This window comes from Lolium rigidum, chromosome 2 (assembly GCF_022539505.1).
Source record: "Lolium rigidum isolate FL_2022 chromosome 2, APGP_CSIRO_Lrig_0.1, whole genome shotgun sequence".
Classification (NCBI taxonomy): Eukaryota; Viridiplantae; Streptophyta; class Magnoliopsida; order Poales; family Poaceae; genus Lolium; species Lolium rigidum.
The window spans coordinates 226,424,984-226,444,294 of record NC_061509.1 but is presented as its reverse complement, the minus strand read 5'-3'; the positions used below and the strand labels follow the sequence as shown (position 1 = coordinate 226,444,294).

Below are 19,311 nucleotides of genomic sequence, written 5' to 3'. Positions count from 1 at the left end.
GCGCGTATTCCTGTATATCGTATTATTGTATACAATGTTGGTGCCATGGTGTTTGTAAAACAGTGTCGGGTGCCGAGTCTAGATCCACCACAGTCCACAGGGGCTTGTTACTTTGGCTTCACTATCATAAAGTACATGACGAGCGCTCAATGGTTGGGTTCCTAGTCATCGCCCGATGATGTCCTAGTTTAACATCTGGGAAGGGCATCACAAATGGGGTGACGATGGTAATTGGCGCTGGTGTCACAAATGGGGTGACGATGGTAATTGGCGCTGGTGTCTAGGATGCGCACATGAGGCTATGGACGTATGTGCCCGCACACTTCCAGAGGAATCCAAGAATACTTTGTTGAAGCGTGACGAATGCAAGCAGCAATGTATATGTATATGGTTCCGTGAGATGCATACATGCAAGTCTTGGCACATCAGGATGGCTGGGAGATAATCTTGGAGCTTCTACTTAAGTATGTGTGGTGTGTGTGTTCTGCCTCCCGGTGTACCTGGGTGTTGGCCTTAACTAATTCATGTCTTATTTGGACATAAGAGGATGCTATTTAGATGACCACAGGTAGGCTAGAGACACAAAACATCACGTACCAAGTGAACTAGGTACATACAAGATCCCATCCGGTCCATTCATTAATCATCTTGGATGAGTTCATTGTAGTGTCGGTGATAGCGATATATACACATGACATTCATGTGTATGATCATGAATCACATCCACATGGATGTGTAGTGTAGTAAAGATGATAGTTCACATGTCTAGATCATGAATCACGTCAGCCCGATTGAGCTAGATGAGACAATCGATGGATCCACCAGCGACCTTCTCGTGGTCCAACAAAACGAGAAGTCATGTATTATCCCCATGGTGTTTTCAACAATATGGCTCATTAATCATTTGATGACCACCTCGGCAATCCTATTCTACGCTTCACGCGAACAACATCGAGTTGACGGGGCTAGGCCCGTTAAGCAATGGACGAACGGGGTTGGAGAAGACGACCACCTCGCCGGAGACGGAAACGACGCAGCTGGCCGTGAAATTGCCGGCGGAGGCGAGGAAAGGACCTCGCCGAAGACAGGGACGACGTGGCTGGCCGCGGCGTTGTCGGCGGAGGCGAAAGAAACTTAGTGTTTTTGGTGTTGGTTCAGGTTCATGGGCTTGCCGGCGTTGATCCTTAGGAGTTCGGGTATGGGTGCGTTGGGTGATGCTAGATAATATGATGGGTGGTCAGGTGGGTTTAGAGGGAAGCCGACTAGCCGAGGAGGCGGCAGACCGGCAGTGGGCTACGGACGAGGAGGGCATGGCGGCGAGGGTGGGCGGGAGCACCGCAAGCCATGGGTACCAAGTGAACTAGCTTGTACTTACGGTGGAGATGTGTGGACGAGCGGAGGAGGAAGATGAATCGAGAAGAACAGAGGTGGAAGACGACTTAATCCATCGCACTGGTGGGCTGCGACCTGCGTGTGTCAACGCACTTCCATGACGCATTTAGCGCCAAATAGGACAAGTAGACCAAGGACAACGCAAAACATCAGGTACCAAGTGAACTAGGTAGATACAAGATCACATCCGGTACATTCATTAATCAGCTTGGACGACTCCATGCAATGTAGTGCAGTGCCGGTGGTAGCGATGTACACACATGACATGCATGTGTATGATCATGAATCACGTCCACATGGATGTCTAGTTAGCAGTGTACAGTAAACGTGATAGTACACATGCCTAGATCACGAATCACATCCAGCGACCTTCTAGTGGTCCAGCCAAAAGAAAAGTTATGTATTATCCGGTAAAAGAAAGTTCTTTATTACCCCCTGCACGTGAACGGCATCGAGTTGACGCTTACCCCTAACGAGTGTCTAGACCAGACCCGTTAGGCAGTGGAGGAACGGGGTTGGAGAAGACGACGAAGACGGGGATAACGCGGCTAGCCACGACGTCACCATCGGAGGTAGGAAAGGACCTCGCCGAAGACGGGGACGACGTGGTTGGACGCGACGTCGCCGGCGGAGGCGAGGAAAGAAATTTAGGGTTTCTGTTGCGGGTTCGGGTTTGTGGGCTCGTTGGCGTTGATCCTTAGGAGTTCGGGTGCGGGTGTGTTGGCCAGCGCCGAAGAAGAAGATGGGTGGTGGGGTGGGTTTAGAGGAAGTCGCGGCGTTGGCGGACCGGCGATGGGTTGCAGTCGAGGAGGGCGAGGCGGGGCAGGAGCACTGCCAGATGCGGGTGGCGGAAACAGGCGGATTGGCCGACGGTGGCGACGGGGGATCAGAGCTTGTATTTACGGTGGAGATGTGGGAAAGAACGGAGGAGTAAGACGACTCGAGAACGAGGTAGAAGACGACTTAGTCCGTCGCGACCTAAGGTGGAATGCTGGGTGCGTCAACTCGCTTCCATGATGGGTTTAACATCAAATAGGACCCGTCATCCAGCTTCATGGCTATCTACCTTTTTGCTCCATGGCACAGTACGTAGCAGTGAGCACATACACTCTTAGTCCCTCTCATGTTTCTTTCAATGCAACCAACTCTACTATTTTGCAGTCTCACTATTTGTAGCTTAAATCGATCCTTAAATATGTATTTCGGAAAGACTCTAATTTAATTAGGTCTGAGAGTTCAGAGATAATAGTTTTTTTCCTTACAGATTTGCATGTTGCTATGTGTGTAAATTGATAGTATTATGTTCCAATATAATTTTATTTGGAGTAATTTTAACATATAATGTTCCAATATAATTTTATAATGCCAACCATGTATTTTGTAGCCCGAAGAGTACAAGTCGAATCAGTGCTTCTCTAAGTGCGGCAAATTCAAATCTGTGGGATTAGTACTGTTTTTTTTTCGAAAAGGGGGAAATCGCCCCAGCTTCTGCATCCAAAGGATGCACACGGCTTTTTATTAGATTATTCACAACACCTTACAAGGGCAATACAAAAGATCAAACTCGAAGCCACCTCGCTAAACCTACAGAGGGATGAAGGGGGTGACAATTCACCAACTCGCATCAACCAAAAACCAAATGCCTTCCCAGGCCGCCCAATAGCAGATGAGAAACACATCCAGTCAAGCAGACTCCTAGCACACGCCAACGCCTACGCCATAGAAGTTGCTACCGCCGTCTTCCTCGACTCCATCTTTAAGAGAGATCATCGTATCGACCATGCCAGGCCTGCCATCGATGCCGCCACGGCGCCAGACGACTCCACCATCCTGCGCGAGACCATCACACTGCATCCATCCCGAGACACCACAACACCATGCCGCGGCGACTCGACGACGCCGACACAGCCAAAGCACACCGCTCCACCTCAGCACCACCGCCATCCAATGTCTGCTCCAAAAACGATGCCCCCAACAGGGAGGACGGCGTTGCGCGCCGCCATCGTCCGATCCGGAAGACCCGGGTCTAGGATTCCCCCGGAGCAGCCCAGGCGAAGAAGCGCAGGCTGCAGAGACAATGCCTTCAACAAGGTAACGACGAAACACGCCGCCATCATCCGCCATGACCGAAGTCTGGCCGGCTTTCACCGGCAACTGCGCCTCGCCATCGGGGGCTAGGCGATAGATCTCGAGATCCGCCACGGCTAGCCACACAACTAGCCGATCTCCTCCGGTGAAGGAGAAGACCACCACCGCGGTGCCACGGACAGTGGCACCAGACGCCCGCCACCTGCCACCAGGTCGACGGCGTCACCGCCATCCAGAGCCGCCGCCCTTGGTGCCGTGGTCCCAAACCTTGAGGAGGAGCAAAGCGAGATCCGTCTCCATCACCGCTGGCCCGGCGAAGCCAAGGCTAGGACGGAAGGAGAGGATCGCGCCGCCAAGTTCCTTGTCATTTGGTAGTCTTGTCCCACGGCCACTTTCTGGATCATATAATTAGCGGTAAAAGGGCCTCAAGGCGGACTGAGGTGACGACGGAGAAAGGATAAGAGTAGTGACCCAGCGGCATGACCAGCATGTGGCTCGCAGCCACACCGAGGGTTTTATTATACTATTAATCCTACTTATACTATTATCGATGTTGCTGGTTTCTGCGACAAGGCCTGCCGTAGTGTTGGCGGTCTTATCGGCGTCAGCCTTGGAGACAACATCTTCACTGGAGGTTGCCCTCTAATGGGCACCGGAAGGGCGGTGACATCTCCGAAATGGTGGCGTGGTTGAGAGGGTGTTGCATCCAAGCTCAGTGACACATGCTAGGGTGAGGGCGCGTCCAACCATCTCGTCGGCACATGCATGGGCTAATATTTTTAGACTATTGAATCGTTGATTTGCTACGTCGAGTCTGTCTTTGATGCATGCATGCAATGTATATTTTCATGCATATACACGAAGGAGGTTAAAGACCTAGTCATGTCCATGCACGTGCAACTAATCAATCAAAGGCAAGTACATTCTCACTTGTTGAATTTTTTTCTTATTTTTATTATGATGCCATGCTAAGTATTGTCATGTCTATCTCGGTACCTTCCTACTAAAATCATCGGGCCAAAGTTTAACTCTTCATCTCGTGCATATGATTCTCTTTGGCTTCAATACTCGTCTTTATCAGAGGTGTGATCTCAGCGCAAAGGAGAAGAACGATCCGGCGGTCGCTCTTGCTCTCGGCGCTTCGTGCAAGCTTAGTTGGATCCGACGGCTGAGCTTCTTGGGGAGGGGGGGGGGGGATGACGTTGGCATGGGATCATCCAGTGGAAATCTCTATTCTAAGCTTCACGCGAACACCATTCGGTTGACGCGTACCCCCAACGAGCATCTAGGCTAGGATCGTTAATCACTGGAAGAATGGGGTTGGAGAAGACGACCACCTTGCTGGTGACGGGAACAACGCGGCTGGTCACAACTTCACCGGTAGAGGCGAGGAAAGAAACTTAGGTTTCAGGATGCGGGGTTCGAGGGCTCGCCGTCGTTGTTCCTTAAGGGTTCGGGCATCAGAGAAGAAGATGGGTATTGGGGTGGGTTTAGAGGAGGACGGGGCGATATCACCGCATGCCTCGGGTGGCGGCAGTAGGCGGTTTGGCCGGTGGGGGTGGTGGGGGATCAGAGCTTGTACTTATAGTAAATATGTGAATAAGAACGGAGGAGAAAGTCGACTCGAGAAGAGCGGAGGTAGCAGAGAACTTCTTCCATCACATTGGTGGGCTGCGGCCTAAGGTGGAGTGCTGCGTGCTCACCTCGCTTCCATGACGCGTTTAGCGTCAAATATAGGACCCCCCTCATCCAACTGCATATGGATATCTAAATTTCTGCTCCATGGCACAGTAGCAATGAGCACGTGCACCCTGTCCCTCTCACGTTTCTTCTAACGCAACCTACTCTTCCGTCTTCTAGTAATTTGCAGTCCCAATATTTGTAATTTAATTTGATTCTTACATCTATATTTTGGGAAAGCTCTAATTTAATTAGGCCAGAGAGTTTAGAGCTATTTTTTCTTTACAGATTTGCATGTTGATATATGTGTAAATGTGATAGTATCATGTTCCAATTTATCTTTTTAGTAACTTTAACATATGTATTTGTGCCAGCCATGTATTCTGTAGGCCAACGAATACAAGTTTAATCAATGCTTCTCTAAAAGGTTTGGCAAATTCCAATCTGTGGTAGTATTACGTTGTCATTTGGTAGTTTCTCCCCACCGCCATTGTCAGGATCATATAATTAACGGTAATAGGCGGACTGAGGTGACCGTGGCGAAGTCAGTAACTTTGGGATTTCGATTTTTCGGCGGAGAAAGGATCAGCGTAGGAACCCGGTGCCCTCGGCGAGCTTTGTCGGCATGACCGACATGTAGCTCGCAGCCACACCGAGAGCTTCATTATAGAAGTGATCCTACTTAACTATTCTCGATGTTGTTGGCTTATAAGACAAGGCCTGCCATAGTGTTGGTGGTCCTGATAACATCCGCTTCAGAGACAACGTCTTCAGCGGAGGGTTGCGCTCTAATGGCCGCCGGCACGGCGGTGACATCTCCGATGGTGGGAGGTCGAGAAGGTTGCATCTAAGGTCGGTGACACATGACACTGGTCGCCCGGCACATGCACATGCTAATATTTTTGAACTATTGCATTGATTTGCTACGTCGAGCCTGGCTTTGATGCATGCATGCATTGTATACTTAATATGCACGAAGGAGGTTAAAGACCTAGACATGTCCATGCACATGCAACTAATCACTGAAAGGCAAGTACATGCACATGTACACGTGAATCTCACTTGGTGGTTTTTTCTTGTCTTTATTATAACGCCATGCTAAGTATTGCCATGTCCATGTACCTACCTTCCTTCTAAAATGGCCCGACCAAAGTTTAACTCCCTCTTCGTCTCCTCCAGATGATTTTCTTTGGCTTCAATACTGGTCTCTATCAGTGCTAAGGAGAAGAACGATTGAACGGCCGCTCGCTCTTGGCGCTTCGTGCAAGCTTGGTTGGGCTCTCTGCTAGCTGGAGCTGGCCGATGGGGCTCAGTAACAGTCTGCCGGCATACCATATCAGATGGCGCCACCAAATCTATTGTGGAGATCCATGGTGTATTGCTCTAGAATTGTATGGGAAGATGTGATGGTGCTTCCAAGTCGTCCAACCTCTTCTCCCTAAGCCACCCTAAGCCACAGACTGGATTTTGTCAAGCACCAATCATTGTTACAGTAGCCTCGTAGCAATTGTTCGGTCCCCATTTTTGTTGCTACAAGTATGCTGCATCATTGTTAAATACGAGGAGAACAATACCTCTTTGAGAATTTGGCTAGTGAAATCAGCTCACTAGGAATCTCTTCATAGACTTTACAGTCTATCTATTTTTTTAAGTGGATTTATGTTTATCTTGAAGGATAAATCTTCAACGATGGGTTTATTCTTGTTTTAGTTTTTCCTTGTATGTAAAACAGTGGTCTAACAGGTTGTACGAAACCTTATATCTCCCGAGTCCCACGTTTCATTCATGGCGAGAGGAGTTGTTCCCAACTTCAAAACCACACATGCTCCCGCCGGCGCGATTTCTCTTCACCATGGGCGATAGAAGGATCACTATGCCAGAGCCCGTTGACGTGATGCCTTGTTGGCACCGGCGGACGTGATGCCCCGATGATGAAGACGTTGCCTCTCTCCATCGAGGCAGTGGTGGATTGCCATGATCGGCACACACCTTGTTGTACTAGTCGCAGCCGGGGCATCACCACCATGGAGCTAACCATAGCAAACATGTACCTGCAGAAGCCAAGTGCAATGGTTTGCTTTGAATATCCACATCTAAAGGGGAATGAATCAGAGGTCTAGTGCACGCTTGAAGATAATAAAACTCCTTAGCCGGAAGTTACCACCGTCGGTCAGCCTCAACGTCTCGAGTTCCGACAATTCTCGTTGCCGGAGTAATCGGCATATCTCATCTACTTACATAATATGCCCAAGGTGGTTGTCGTGTCGACCTTGTAGCCTCTTGCCGTGAACTTTGGCGATCAAAGAAATGAGGTGGCGACCAGTTCAAAATAATAGTAAAGTAAAGATTTCCCGGTGCATTAGTAGTGGCACACCATCTACGTAGGAACCGGAAGTGCATGTCTATCATTACTCATTACTAGAGCACGGGGTAGTAGTAATAATGAAAACATTATTCTAGTACATGCATGCCACTTCTACTTCTAGTCATACACTAGTGGACTACAGATGCAGCTCAATTGTCATGTAGTGGCCCAATAATGTCTCCGGCCAGAAATAGCAGCCCAAAGTGGCCCATGCGCATGTAGCATGTGTCTAAAGCAGTGAACCATTGCAATGTTTAGTCCCACATTGCTAGTCTAGAGAGGTGGAGACCAACTTATAAGGTGGAAATTTTATTGTCTTCTAGATAGTAGTATAAGATGAAACACCCATCTATATAGCGCGTGCGCTCGCGTGAATATTCGCGACTTAAGACTTTGGACGCTTGGCGACGGCGCAACTAGCATATAGTGGTTATTTCTTATTTTGTTACCTTGTTTTACTCTTTTCACATGCCTGATTTTACTTCACTAGTTGCACCACAGTTACCCTCATATCTTCATAATCATCTCTCTCAGATTTCAGATTGTTTATACTGATGCATGTTGTTCATATGATCGTTTTGATTCACACTCTAATTTTGTCTACTTTGCTTTCACCATTAAATTTGTATCGTCTGCAATATTATTTGTATCCCTAATATTTTTGTCTCTACAACATCATTAACTTGGTTCCGCATTACTTCGTTTTATCAGATTCAAGGAGAAGAAGTACGGCAGCAGTGGGGTAAGGTCTGGGTTGACATCAAGTTTGGAATTTACGCCAGTTCAAGTAAGTTATTGCTTTAAACTTTAGTTGTCTTATTCTATTGTATATGAATAACTTAATTATGTGCTACACAACCTCTCTTAATTTAATTCTGTCAGGCTACCAGCACATTTAGATGGCTAAGCAATTTCAAATGAGTGCTTGTTGATCTGTGTATACTTGGAAAGTAATGCTTGGGACGTTGGAATTTCACATGAAACAACTCAAATTCCAAAGGAGCAGTAAGATTTAACTTTGATGCGTACATTCCTTTGCTCAGCAATACAAGATTTAGTTGTACATGGGATACATACATATGCTAATACATTAGGTGATACATATGCAATACAAGATCGAAAGTGGTTAACGTTCCGCTAGAACGTGGTTTATGTAGTCATGCTCGTCGCCGACATCGGGGTTGTGATGAAGTCCTCTTGTACGCCGTCATCATCCTCGTCCTCCTCCTCTTCTCCCTCCTCGTCATCATCCTCGTCCTCGCTGTCCGCCCACATGCGGGAGCGCTTCTTCGGAGGGAGCCTGGCGGAGGGGGAGGCCGTTGTCTTCGCTACTTCTCCTTTTTTCTCCTCCTTGTCGGAGGAGATGGGGTTCGCCCCGGAGTGGAGGTTTAATGCCATGACGGTTCTCGAGGATGTTATGCCAAAATTATCAATTCGTGCAGAGAAGCCCAGGAGGCGAGGTGAAATGATGGAAGATTCCGCGGCAGTTCTGCTCTGCCACGACATGACCCGACGAAGGAGAAGCGTAATGATTTTGGAAATGTCATTTCCAAAACCAGGGGGGCATGTGTTGGCGGGCAGGGCGAGCTGGTGGCGGGCGCGGCGCGGCGTGGGGCGAGGCAGAGCGCTGCCAGGTAGGCGCAGGGCGGGGCGAGGCGCGGCGGCCAGGCGCGGCCATGGGCGGGGGCCGGGCGCGGCGCCGGGGGCGGGGCCATGCGCGGCGGCCGGGCTTGGGGCCATGCGCGGCGGCCGGGCGGGTTGCAGGGCACATGCACATGCTAATATTTTTGAACATGCTAATATTTTTGAACTATTGCATTGATTTGATGGCGGCGGGATGTAGTGCGGCGCAACACCAGGGATTCCGGCGCCAACGTGGAACCTGCACAACACAACCAAAGTACTTTGCCCCAACGAAACAGTGAGGTTGTCAATCTCACCGGCTTGCTGTAACAAAGGATTAACCGTATTGTGTGGAAGATGATTGTTTGCGAGAAAACGAGTAGAACAAGTATTGCGGTAGATTGTATTTCGGTAAAGAGAATTGGACCGGGGTCCACGGTTCACTAGAGGTGTCTCTCCCATAAGACAAGCGGCATGTTGGGTGAACAAATTACAGTTGGGCAATTGACAAATAAAGAGAGCATGACCATGCACATACATATTATGATGAGTATAGTGAGATTTAATTGGGCATTACGACAAAGTACATAGACCGCCATCCAACTGCATCTATGCCTAAAAAGTCCACCTTCGAGGTTATCATCCGAACCCCCTCCGGTATTAAGTTGCTAACAACGAGACAATTGCATTAAGTATTGCGCGTAATGTAACTAGTGACTACATCCTTGAACATAGCACTAATGTTTTATCCCTAGTGGCAACATCACATCCATAACCTTAGTGGTTCTTGTCACTCCTCCAGATTCACGGAGGCATGAACCCACTATCGAGCATAAATACTCCCTCTTGGAGTTACTAGCATCAACTTGGCCAAAGCATCTACTAATAACGGAGAGCATGCAAGATCATAAACAACACATAGACATAGTCTTGATAATCAACATAACAAGTATTCTCTATTCATCGGATCCCAACAAACGCAACATATAGAATTACGGATAGATGATCTTGATCATGTTAGGCAGCTCACAAGATCCGACAATGATAGCACAATGGGGAGAAGACAACCATCTAGCTACTGCTATGGACCCATAGTCCAGGGGTAGACTACTCACACATCACACCGGAGGCGACCATGGCGGCGTAGAGTCCTCCGGGAGATGATTCCCCTCTCCGGCGGGGTGCCGGAGAGCGATCTCCTGGATCCCCCGAGATGGGATCGGCGGCGACGGCGTCTGCGGAAGGTTTTCCGTATCGTGGTTCTCGGTGCTGGGGGTTTCGTCACGGAGACTTTTTATAGGCGGAAGGGCAGGTCAAGAGGCGGCACGGGGGCCCCACACCATAGGGCCGCGCGGCCAAGGGGGCCGCGCCGCCCTAGGGTTTGGCTCCCCCGTGGCCCCTCTTCGTCTCTCCTTCGGACTTCTGGAAGCTTCGTGAGAAAATAGGCCCCTGGGCTTTGATTTCGTCCAATTCCGAGAATATTTCCTTACTAGGATTTCTGAAACCAAAAACAGCAGAAAACAGCAGCGGCACTTCGGCATCTTGTTAATAGGTTAGTTCCAGAAAATGCACAAATATGACATAAAGTGTGCATAAAACATGTAGATAACATCAATAATGTGGCATGGAACATAAGAAATTATCGATACGTCGGAGGCGTATCAGTTCCCGTCGGAATCGATGGTTTCGCCGATGAAGATGTGTATGCCGCAAATCGGGACGATGGAGAGCTTGACGGGGTCGGTTTTAGCCGGTATCCAGCACTCGTCCGGAGGGACGATCGGTAAGTTCCCGGCGTAAAGGACACGCCCCACGGCGATGGTTTCGTTGTAGCTTCCCATGGCGGAACCCTCCCGGTTCCGGCCTCCAGATGCCGCTGGCCCCACGGTGGGCGCCAACTGTCGTTGCCTATTCGACGGTACCTCAGAGGAGGGATCCTCACGAGGGGGAGAAGAAGTAGGGGCTATAGGGCGGAGTGCACACGGGACGGTGGTACGCGATTTACCCAGCTCCGGAACACATGCACGATGGCAAGGCCTACTGCTGCTTGTCTGGAATTATGTGGGCGCTTTCGCGTTGTTACAATGAGTTGTGGTTGTGCCTCTAGGGCTCCCGGGATCCGGCTTATAAAGGCGCACGGATCTAGGGTTTACATGGAGAGTCCTAGCCGGAATACAAGTTGCCTAACTACGGTATAATATCTTGCCGTGTACGTAAAGGATCCGCCTTCCATCAGGATACTTCATGGGCCTTCACGGATCCGGCCTACCTCGCAGGTCGGTTGGGATCCGGCTTCCTGTTCCTGGGCTGGACTTCATCCTTCAGGATCTACAACAACTGGGCCGCCCGATGGGCCACATGCCACATCACCATCTGCGGGCCACCTGGACTTGCCGGATCTAGACCATGCCGTTGATATACCCATAAAGTATACCCACAACAGTAGGAAACCAAATGGGTTGCTGCTTTTTATGTGGTGCGCTGGGGATGGAACTAATAAGCACCAAACTTTGTGGACAGGGTGGTGCAGAAACACCCTTTATTTAAAATGCATATTAAATATATTTACAAATGTTAAAAAAATACAAATAAATTTTTTTTGTGTATACCTTGACATGTTACGTGCTCATAATGTTGTTTCAGCAAAAACAGATATGTTTTAAACACAAATTTTTTGTGCTAAAATAGTCTATTTCTCGAATCATTGTTTGTCTTTTTTACATAGGATACAAAAATTGTCAGTTTTATGTGAAACTTTACGCGCACACATAGAACATATCTCTGTACATGGGAAATTTTTTCCCTAAATTTTTTTGGTTTTTGAAATATGTTTTATACATATAGGGTGCATATGCACCCGAGATCAGTTTTGGTTTTCCGCAAACTTTGTGGCGGTAATTGATACTGATCCTAATCTTTCTGAGAGTAGATACTAATCCTAAAAGAAGGGATCGTGGGAGTTTAAGGTTTCGTGATCTAATTTATCTTTTATTTTCGTCTTGAGCTAAGCCTTTGGATTCATTGTAGATCTAATGGAGACCTTTTTTTTTTGAGTGCCAATACGTGTACCATTTCATTCATAATAGATCGTACATGACACGTACACGTACAAGAGAAGACTCCGGAAACCCAGCTGTCCACGCACACTTACACAAAGAAACCTGAAAGAAACGAAATTACAAAACGGTCCCTCAGATCCTTTGTGCAGCAACCATCGCTCGCTGCCAGTCTCCGAAGTCGCCCGAGCAACCACCGGAAGAAGGGACGGCGAAGAACCTCCAAACCCAAACCTGGCGCGCCCCCTGCTGCGCTGCAAATTTGTGGGAGAAAGACAGATCCTCCAGCCAGCATCCACCTGCCCAGCACGGATCCAAGTGAGCTTCAGTGTCCACCGCCGCTGCCGCCATGGCCGACAGCAAGCGGGACCAGCTCCTGTACAACCTCGCAGACTCCCACTCCGGCGCTAGAGCGAGCGCCGTCGCGACGGCGGAGACCAAGGACAAAAGATCGCATCGAAGACAGCGCCGCCGCCACGTCATCCCCGCTCGAAAGACCATGGCTCCCGGTCCATCCCCGTCGAGGATGTCGCTAGAGCACCTTTATTAGAAGCTACCGCCGTTGTCGCCAAGGCCACAGGTGGACAACCGAAACCCTAAGCTACTAGGCCTAAAACCTACAGCTATACAAGTCCGGTCGTCAGATCTGGCGACCCCCTCCACACCAACGAGCACGAGGCCCTCGGCCTCGGCCGGGAAGGGGAGACGTCGGAGCCAACGCCGGAAAGCAAGTCGCCTCTGTTGCCTTTCCTGCATAGGAGGAGAGAGCGAAGAGGGCAATGGCAGGAGAGGTCTAGGGGCTGGGAGGGGGCGTCACATGGTATGTTGGCTCTCGAGCTAGGCCTGGAGCAGTGCTCGGCGTTAGAGGGTACCTAGTCAGGCCCGTAGGTTGTGCATTCGTTGCTTAAACTTAGCAATACCGTTTTTCTTATGGGGCGTTGGCTGGTTTGGACTAACCAGCAAACAGTTGCTACTCTTGTCTAAACGCGGCCTCCAAATATTCCCTCTATCTGAACATGAGAAAAATCAATGCTATATTCTGAACATGATGAAAATCAACGGGAATGGTGTTTTGGCACATAGGAGCATATGTTCCCTTTATTTTAAAATGCATGTTACATACATTTTGAAATTTCAAAAAATTGAAACGAAAAATTCGAACGTACATCTTCATGTGCTACGCGCTCACAAAGTCGTTTCATAAAAATCCAACTTATCGTGTGACGTGTGTAAAAAAGATAAAATTCAATGCTGAAAATAAGGCTTTTCAGGAGATAAATTTTCCCTTTTTTACACGGACCACAAAACATATTGGTTCCTCGCGAAACTTGACGAACGTACGTATATTGTGGAGATGTACATGTAAAATGTTTTGTCAAAAATTTTCGACATTTCAAATTATAATTTTTTGATAGAGGGAGCTATATTCTCGTGGCTAGGTGGCTGAGCTAACTAATTATGCTAAGTTCCAGCTAGCTGAGATATAGCTTATGTCTCACTCACGTGGTCCAGTGTTGGATTTTGCTCTGCTTAAAGATTCGTGTTGTTGTTGTTTGTACTTTGTTTAGACCCGCATTGAAATACGCTGATGTAATTCGACTGAGACATAAGTTAAGTCTCAGTCGATTGAGCGTTAGAAACACCCGATTAATATACGCCCTGTAGAGTCTATATGATTGATATTTACAAAAAAATAGATAACCAAGAAAATAGCAAAATCAAACAAATGAAGTGCATGATCTAAATATAGTACTTCGACAGAAAGAGTAATTAGAAAATATTTTTGAGGGTTATAACAACTTATATTAACAAACGAAAATGAAATTATGTTATTATCAGCCAAATGTTTAGTCATACATCACTCTCGGGCCGACTAACAATGCCGGCATGCCCGAACAATGCCCACAACACAGTTATGAACTCCCCGCCACGGCGGAGCGACTTGGCATGCGCCGTGACGTTCTCCGACGGCGCCAGGAAGAGGAGGAGCTCCGTCCAGAAATCGGCTAGAACCATCCACACCACTTCCTCGTCGCCGACCTCCTCCGCCAGCTGCCGGGCGAGCTTCCCAGCCTTCCTCAGTGTCTCGTTCATGCTTCCTCCGAAGCACGTCGCCGCACGGTCGTAACGCACCAGCGGCCCGGCGCAGCGCGCGAGCACCCTCGTCACCTCCTCTACGACGCCCTCGTAGAGCTCCTCCGTCCATGCCGGGTGGTCCGGCAGAAGTTCTGGCTTCAGCGCGACGAGGTATGCGCAGTACCGCGACAGGTGTGTTGCCACGACCACCGTATCGCTGTCACCGTCACCGATGCCATGAGCTCCCTCCGAGCGCTTGATCTCGAGTAGCCTTGTGGCGATATGCCACACAAGGATCTGCTCCGAGATGCTCTTGTCATCGGCGGCGAGGCTGCACGCCCACATGAGCTTATCGGCTACAGCATTGCGTTGTAACGATAGGACACCGTTTCCAAGTGTTCCTTGGTTTGTCCTCAATGTGGCCACGATGGCTGACTTCACCGACGCCGGCACGGCCACCGAAGTCTTTGCGATCCGGTCGACCTGCCGGGAAACGCATCCGCAGTAGCACAACCGCGACTGCAGGACGGACGTTTGGCCGAACCGGTCGTCCCAGCGTTGGACGGCCTTGAACCGGAGAACGCGGCCAAGCTTGCTGCGAGTCCATCGCGACTTGCGCCACGATGGCCGGCGCGCATACTCGCAGACGGTGGCCACCTTGATCCAGTCGGAGCGAACGTAGTTGGCGATCTCCCACCCCTCCGTGAACACGATGGCGACGATGAAGGACACGGTGACCAGCACGTCCAGGCTGACAATGGCGTGGAACACGGTGTCGTGGTATTGCAGGTAACTCCTGAGGTCCTTGTATTCCTGGGCGAGTGTCGTGCCTTGGTTGGTCATGTCATGCACGATGGCTCCGCCGGTCGCGAGGCAACTGGTCCACATCGTGAGCACGAGGATGGAATTGAGCACCGGGAACCACCACCCGCTGGCGTAGAAACATGTGAGCTTGGAGTAGAGGAAGTCAGCGAGGAAGGACAGCTCGGTCTCGATCACCGCGAAAGCTCTCTCGGGACTCCCCCCGAGGATGCCCTCCTGCAAGAATGCCATGTTAGCTCTAATCTTAATTTCTCTTGTATCTGCATTTGTTTGTTTCCTGCATATAGTTAGTTGTAATTCAGTACTTAGATCGGCAAGGTGCAGACACCAGAGATGCAAGGTGGGATGCTGGTGCGGCCGTGCGAAGCGGCGTGCTGGTGAGATGCTGACGATGGCGAGAAGCCGTCATGCATGCTCTAGGTTGTTAGCTGTGTTAGCTAGCTGCATGTGTGCCAGGCCAGGTCGTGTTCTGCCTAGAGTGATTCTAGGAGCTGATCAGGTTAGCTGTTAGGCTTAGTGCGTGAGTATATGAGTTAGTTGAGTTAGTGGCGAGAGTGGTGTATCGTGCATGAGATTAGTGGCGAATGTGGTGCCTTAGCTGCGTATGTGAGTCACTATATAAGGCCATGTACTCATCATGTTTATACGAGAGAAGCAGAAAAAAGCTGAGGGTTGTGTGAAACAGCCGAAGCCCAAGTACTTCGTCTCCCTCCGTGTGTGTTCTGAGTTTTTGTGTGAGAAATACAAGAGATTGAGAGTGAGAGGTAGAAGAAAGTAGGAGCTGCAAGTTGCAGCTCTGTCAATTGGTATCAGAGCCTAAAGATCCTGGGCGGTGGCGGCCGCTCGGCCGACTCCATGTGAGATGGCGACGGCGACGGTGCGGTTGCGGCGGTGGTCGCGCTGGACTCCATGCGAAGTGGAGGCTGGCGGCGTGAGGTCGAGGTCGTTCGCGGCACGATGCTGCTGGCAGCTGGTTGCGGCGCAAGGCGCGAAGGAGGTGAGAAGCTGGGCTGCCGTGCGATGCGGCGAGCACGACGAGATGCCCATGGAGCCAATCGACACCGTGAGAAGCGGCAAGACGGAACGGAGGCAGCAGCAGTGAAGGCGCCATCCATGGCCAAGAAGAGAAGGCGCTGCTCGTCTACGACGAGCTGAATGTTCTCTGAAGCTCCACGAAAAATTGAGAATTAAGATTAGGGGGTGATTGTTAGCTCTAATCTTAATTTCTCTTGTATCTGCATTTGTTTGTTTCCTGCATATAGTTAGTTGTAATTCAGTACTTAGATCGGCAAGGTGCAGACACCAGAGATGCAAGGTGGGATGCTGGTGCGGCCGTGCGAAGCGGCGTGCTGGTGAGATGCTGACGATGGCGAGAAGCCGTCATGCATGCTCTAGGTTGTTAGCTGTGTTAGCTAGCTGCATGTGTGCCAGGCCAGGTCGTGTTCTGCCTAGAGTGATTCTAGGAGCTGATCAGGTTAGCTGTTAGGCTTAGTGCGTGAGTATATGAGTTAGTTGAGTTAGTGGCGAGAGTGGTGTATCGTGCATGAGATTAGTGGCGAATGTGGTGCCTTAGCTGCGTATGTGAGTCACTATATAAGGCCATGTACTCATCATGTTTATACGAGAGAAGCAGAAAAAAGCTGAGGGTTGTGTGAAACAGCCGAAGCCCAAGTACTTCGTCTCCCTCCGTGTGTGTTCTGAGTTTTTGTGTGAGAAATACAAGAGATTGAGAGTGAGAGGTAGAAGAAAGTAGGAGCTGCAAGTTGCAGCTCTGTCATGCCAAAGCTCGGCGAGAGCCCACCTCCGCGAGGGGGCACCCGAGGAACCGACGGAGCTGCAGCTTGAACAGCGCAAAGGAAAGGCAGAGATCCTTGATGTGCGGAGAACACGCGAGGAGCGAGTCTCCGGCGGCAGAAAGCCGCCATATCCTGTCCATGGTGACAACGTGCCCGGCATCGACGGACGCCGGAGATGTCCGGCCGATTCGGTACCCCTGTGGCCTGGCCTCGATGTGTAGCTTCTCCTCGCCCATCACCAAGTACGGCGGCACGCCATCTTGCGCGCCGTCCGAGTCCTCTCCTTGCTCTTGGCAGTAGAGTTGTTTCATGTAGTCGGAGATGAGGTACGCATTGAGCCCGACGGCAAAGGAGCTCTTGGCGAGCTCTGCAGCGACGAGCCGGTGGATGAGCTTGAGGAGGCTCAGCACCCACAGCCAAAGAAGCATGCCGGTGAGCTCAGGGCTGCCTGCATTTCCGCCGCTGCTGATGATGAGGAACGCCACCCAGCCCATCCGCGCCAGCTGCTCGACGGAGGGGCGGAACTTGCTGCCGCCGGAGGCGTTGCTGTCGATGGTGAGGGAGGAGCATCGGGCGGTGTCGATGGTGTTGCGCAGGATCTGGAGGAAGACGGTCCAGGCGAGGAGGAGGGGCACGCGCGCGGCGTCCCACTTGGCGGCCGCGGAGACCGCGTAGGATACGAGGGGGAGGAAGAGGGTGGAGGCGGCCCACACGAAGAGCCGGAGGGCCGGGTGGCCGGCGCGCCGGCGGTAGGAGCTGATCACGACGAGGAGAGCCAGCAGGATGATGCTGACGATGGCCGCCACCTCCATAAGGAGAAGGTTCAGTAGACTGGTCGCCATGGAAATGATCGATCGATCGATCGGTACGCAGCTCGATCACTCGAGCGATTTCCTCCTTCCTATCCTATAGCAAGCTAATACATCTTGGAATTTCCTAAGAGGCAAGCATACGTGCACAGGATGTATTTGATTCATGTAGCATGTGCATGCAGTCGGCCGGTGGCTAAGTTGCATGACAGAAGAAGGTTGGACTACAAGCCAAGTAAAAGACAGGATGCGATTCTATGCTTTTGGTAAAGATCACGAGACAGTAAATCCAGGTTGGGCAGCTGTTTTTATTTTCTGACAGTGTGTGCACAGCTCACAACTTGACACGCTCACACTCGTCAGTATAGATCATACTTCTTCCCTAAAAAAAGATATAATCCCTCTACAAAAAATAAGTGTCTCAATTATTTCTAGATATGAATATATCCTTCTCACACCGCGTTTATGCAAGGACGTAATATCATAGATGTGGTACTTGTCCTTCATGAGACGGTCCACGAGATACATAGGAAAAATTTGAATGGGGTAATTTTAAAAATTGATTTTGAAAAAACATATGATAAGGTTAAATGGTTTTTTCCTTTAGCAGACTCACAGAATGGAAGGTTTTTCTGATGAGGGGCGTGCTTTAATCCAAAGTTTCATCTTAGGAGAAAGTGTAGCCATTAAATTCAACGATGACATTGGCAAATACTTTCAGACCAAGATGGGGCTGAGAGAGGGTGACCCATTATCGCCAATGCTATTTAACATAGTGGCTGATATGCTCGATGTTATGATTGCGCGTGCTAAGTCTGATGGCCTAATTGAAGGTGTGGTTCCCCATCTTGTTGATGGTGGATTATTCATTCTTCAATACGCGGATGATACAAAAAAATTTATGGAACATGGAAAAGGCAAAACCTGAAGTTCATTTTGTCAGCGTTCAAGCAATTATCGGGTCTAAAAATAAATTTCCATAAAAGTGAATTGTTCTGCTTTGTCGAGGCTATAAATGATGCTACCTCATATGCCGATTTATTTGGTTACTGGTAAAGCCAGTTTCCTATTAAGTATTTGGGTATTCCGATTCATTATCAGAGACTTACAAATGCAGAATGGAAATTGGTTGAGGAGAGGCTAAAAATTAGATTATGTAGCTGGAAAGGAAAACTTTTATCTTTGGGTGGAAGATTGGTTCTCATCAATTCAGTACTAAGCAACATGGTACTGTATATGATATCATTCTTCCAACTTCCAAAAGGAGTTTTAAAACGATTGGATTATTTTCGATCAAGATTCTTTTGGCAAGGGGATAATAAAAAGAAGAAATATCAACTAACTAAATGGAGTGTGGTTTGTCGCCCAAAAAATCAGGGAGGTCTTGGAATTCAAGACCTTGAGATCAAGATTAGGGCCCTGCTCGGTAAATGGTTGTTCAAGCTTCTAACTGAGCAAGGGATTTGGCAGACCCTCCTTAGGAGGAAGTATATTGGTTCAAAAGCTTTGTCCCAGGTTTCTTGGAAACCGGAAGACTCTCTCACTTTTGGATTGGTCTTATGGCAACGAAGAAATTCTTCTTCCCATATGGTTCTTTCTCTATT

The 19,311-nt window shown here is 49.4% G+C and overlaps 1 protein-coding gene across 1 annotated transcript; it reads right to left on the bottom strand.

Moving 5' to 3' along the window:
• Positions 1 to 14,055: 14,055 nt before the first annotated feature.
• LOC124688246 lies at positions 14,056 to 17,740 on the bottom strand. The gene is made up of 2 exons (XM_047221952.1): positions 16,889 to 17,740; positions 14,056 to 15,345 (listed from the first exon to the last, which is right to left on the bottom strand). Exons 1-2 carry the CDS (start codon positions 17,738 to 17,740, stop codon positions 14,056 to 14,058), a joined length of 2,142 nt encoding a protein of 713 aa, XP_047077908.1.
• Between the last annotated feature and the right edge of the window lie 1,571 nt (positions 17,741 to 19,311).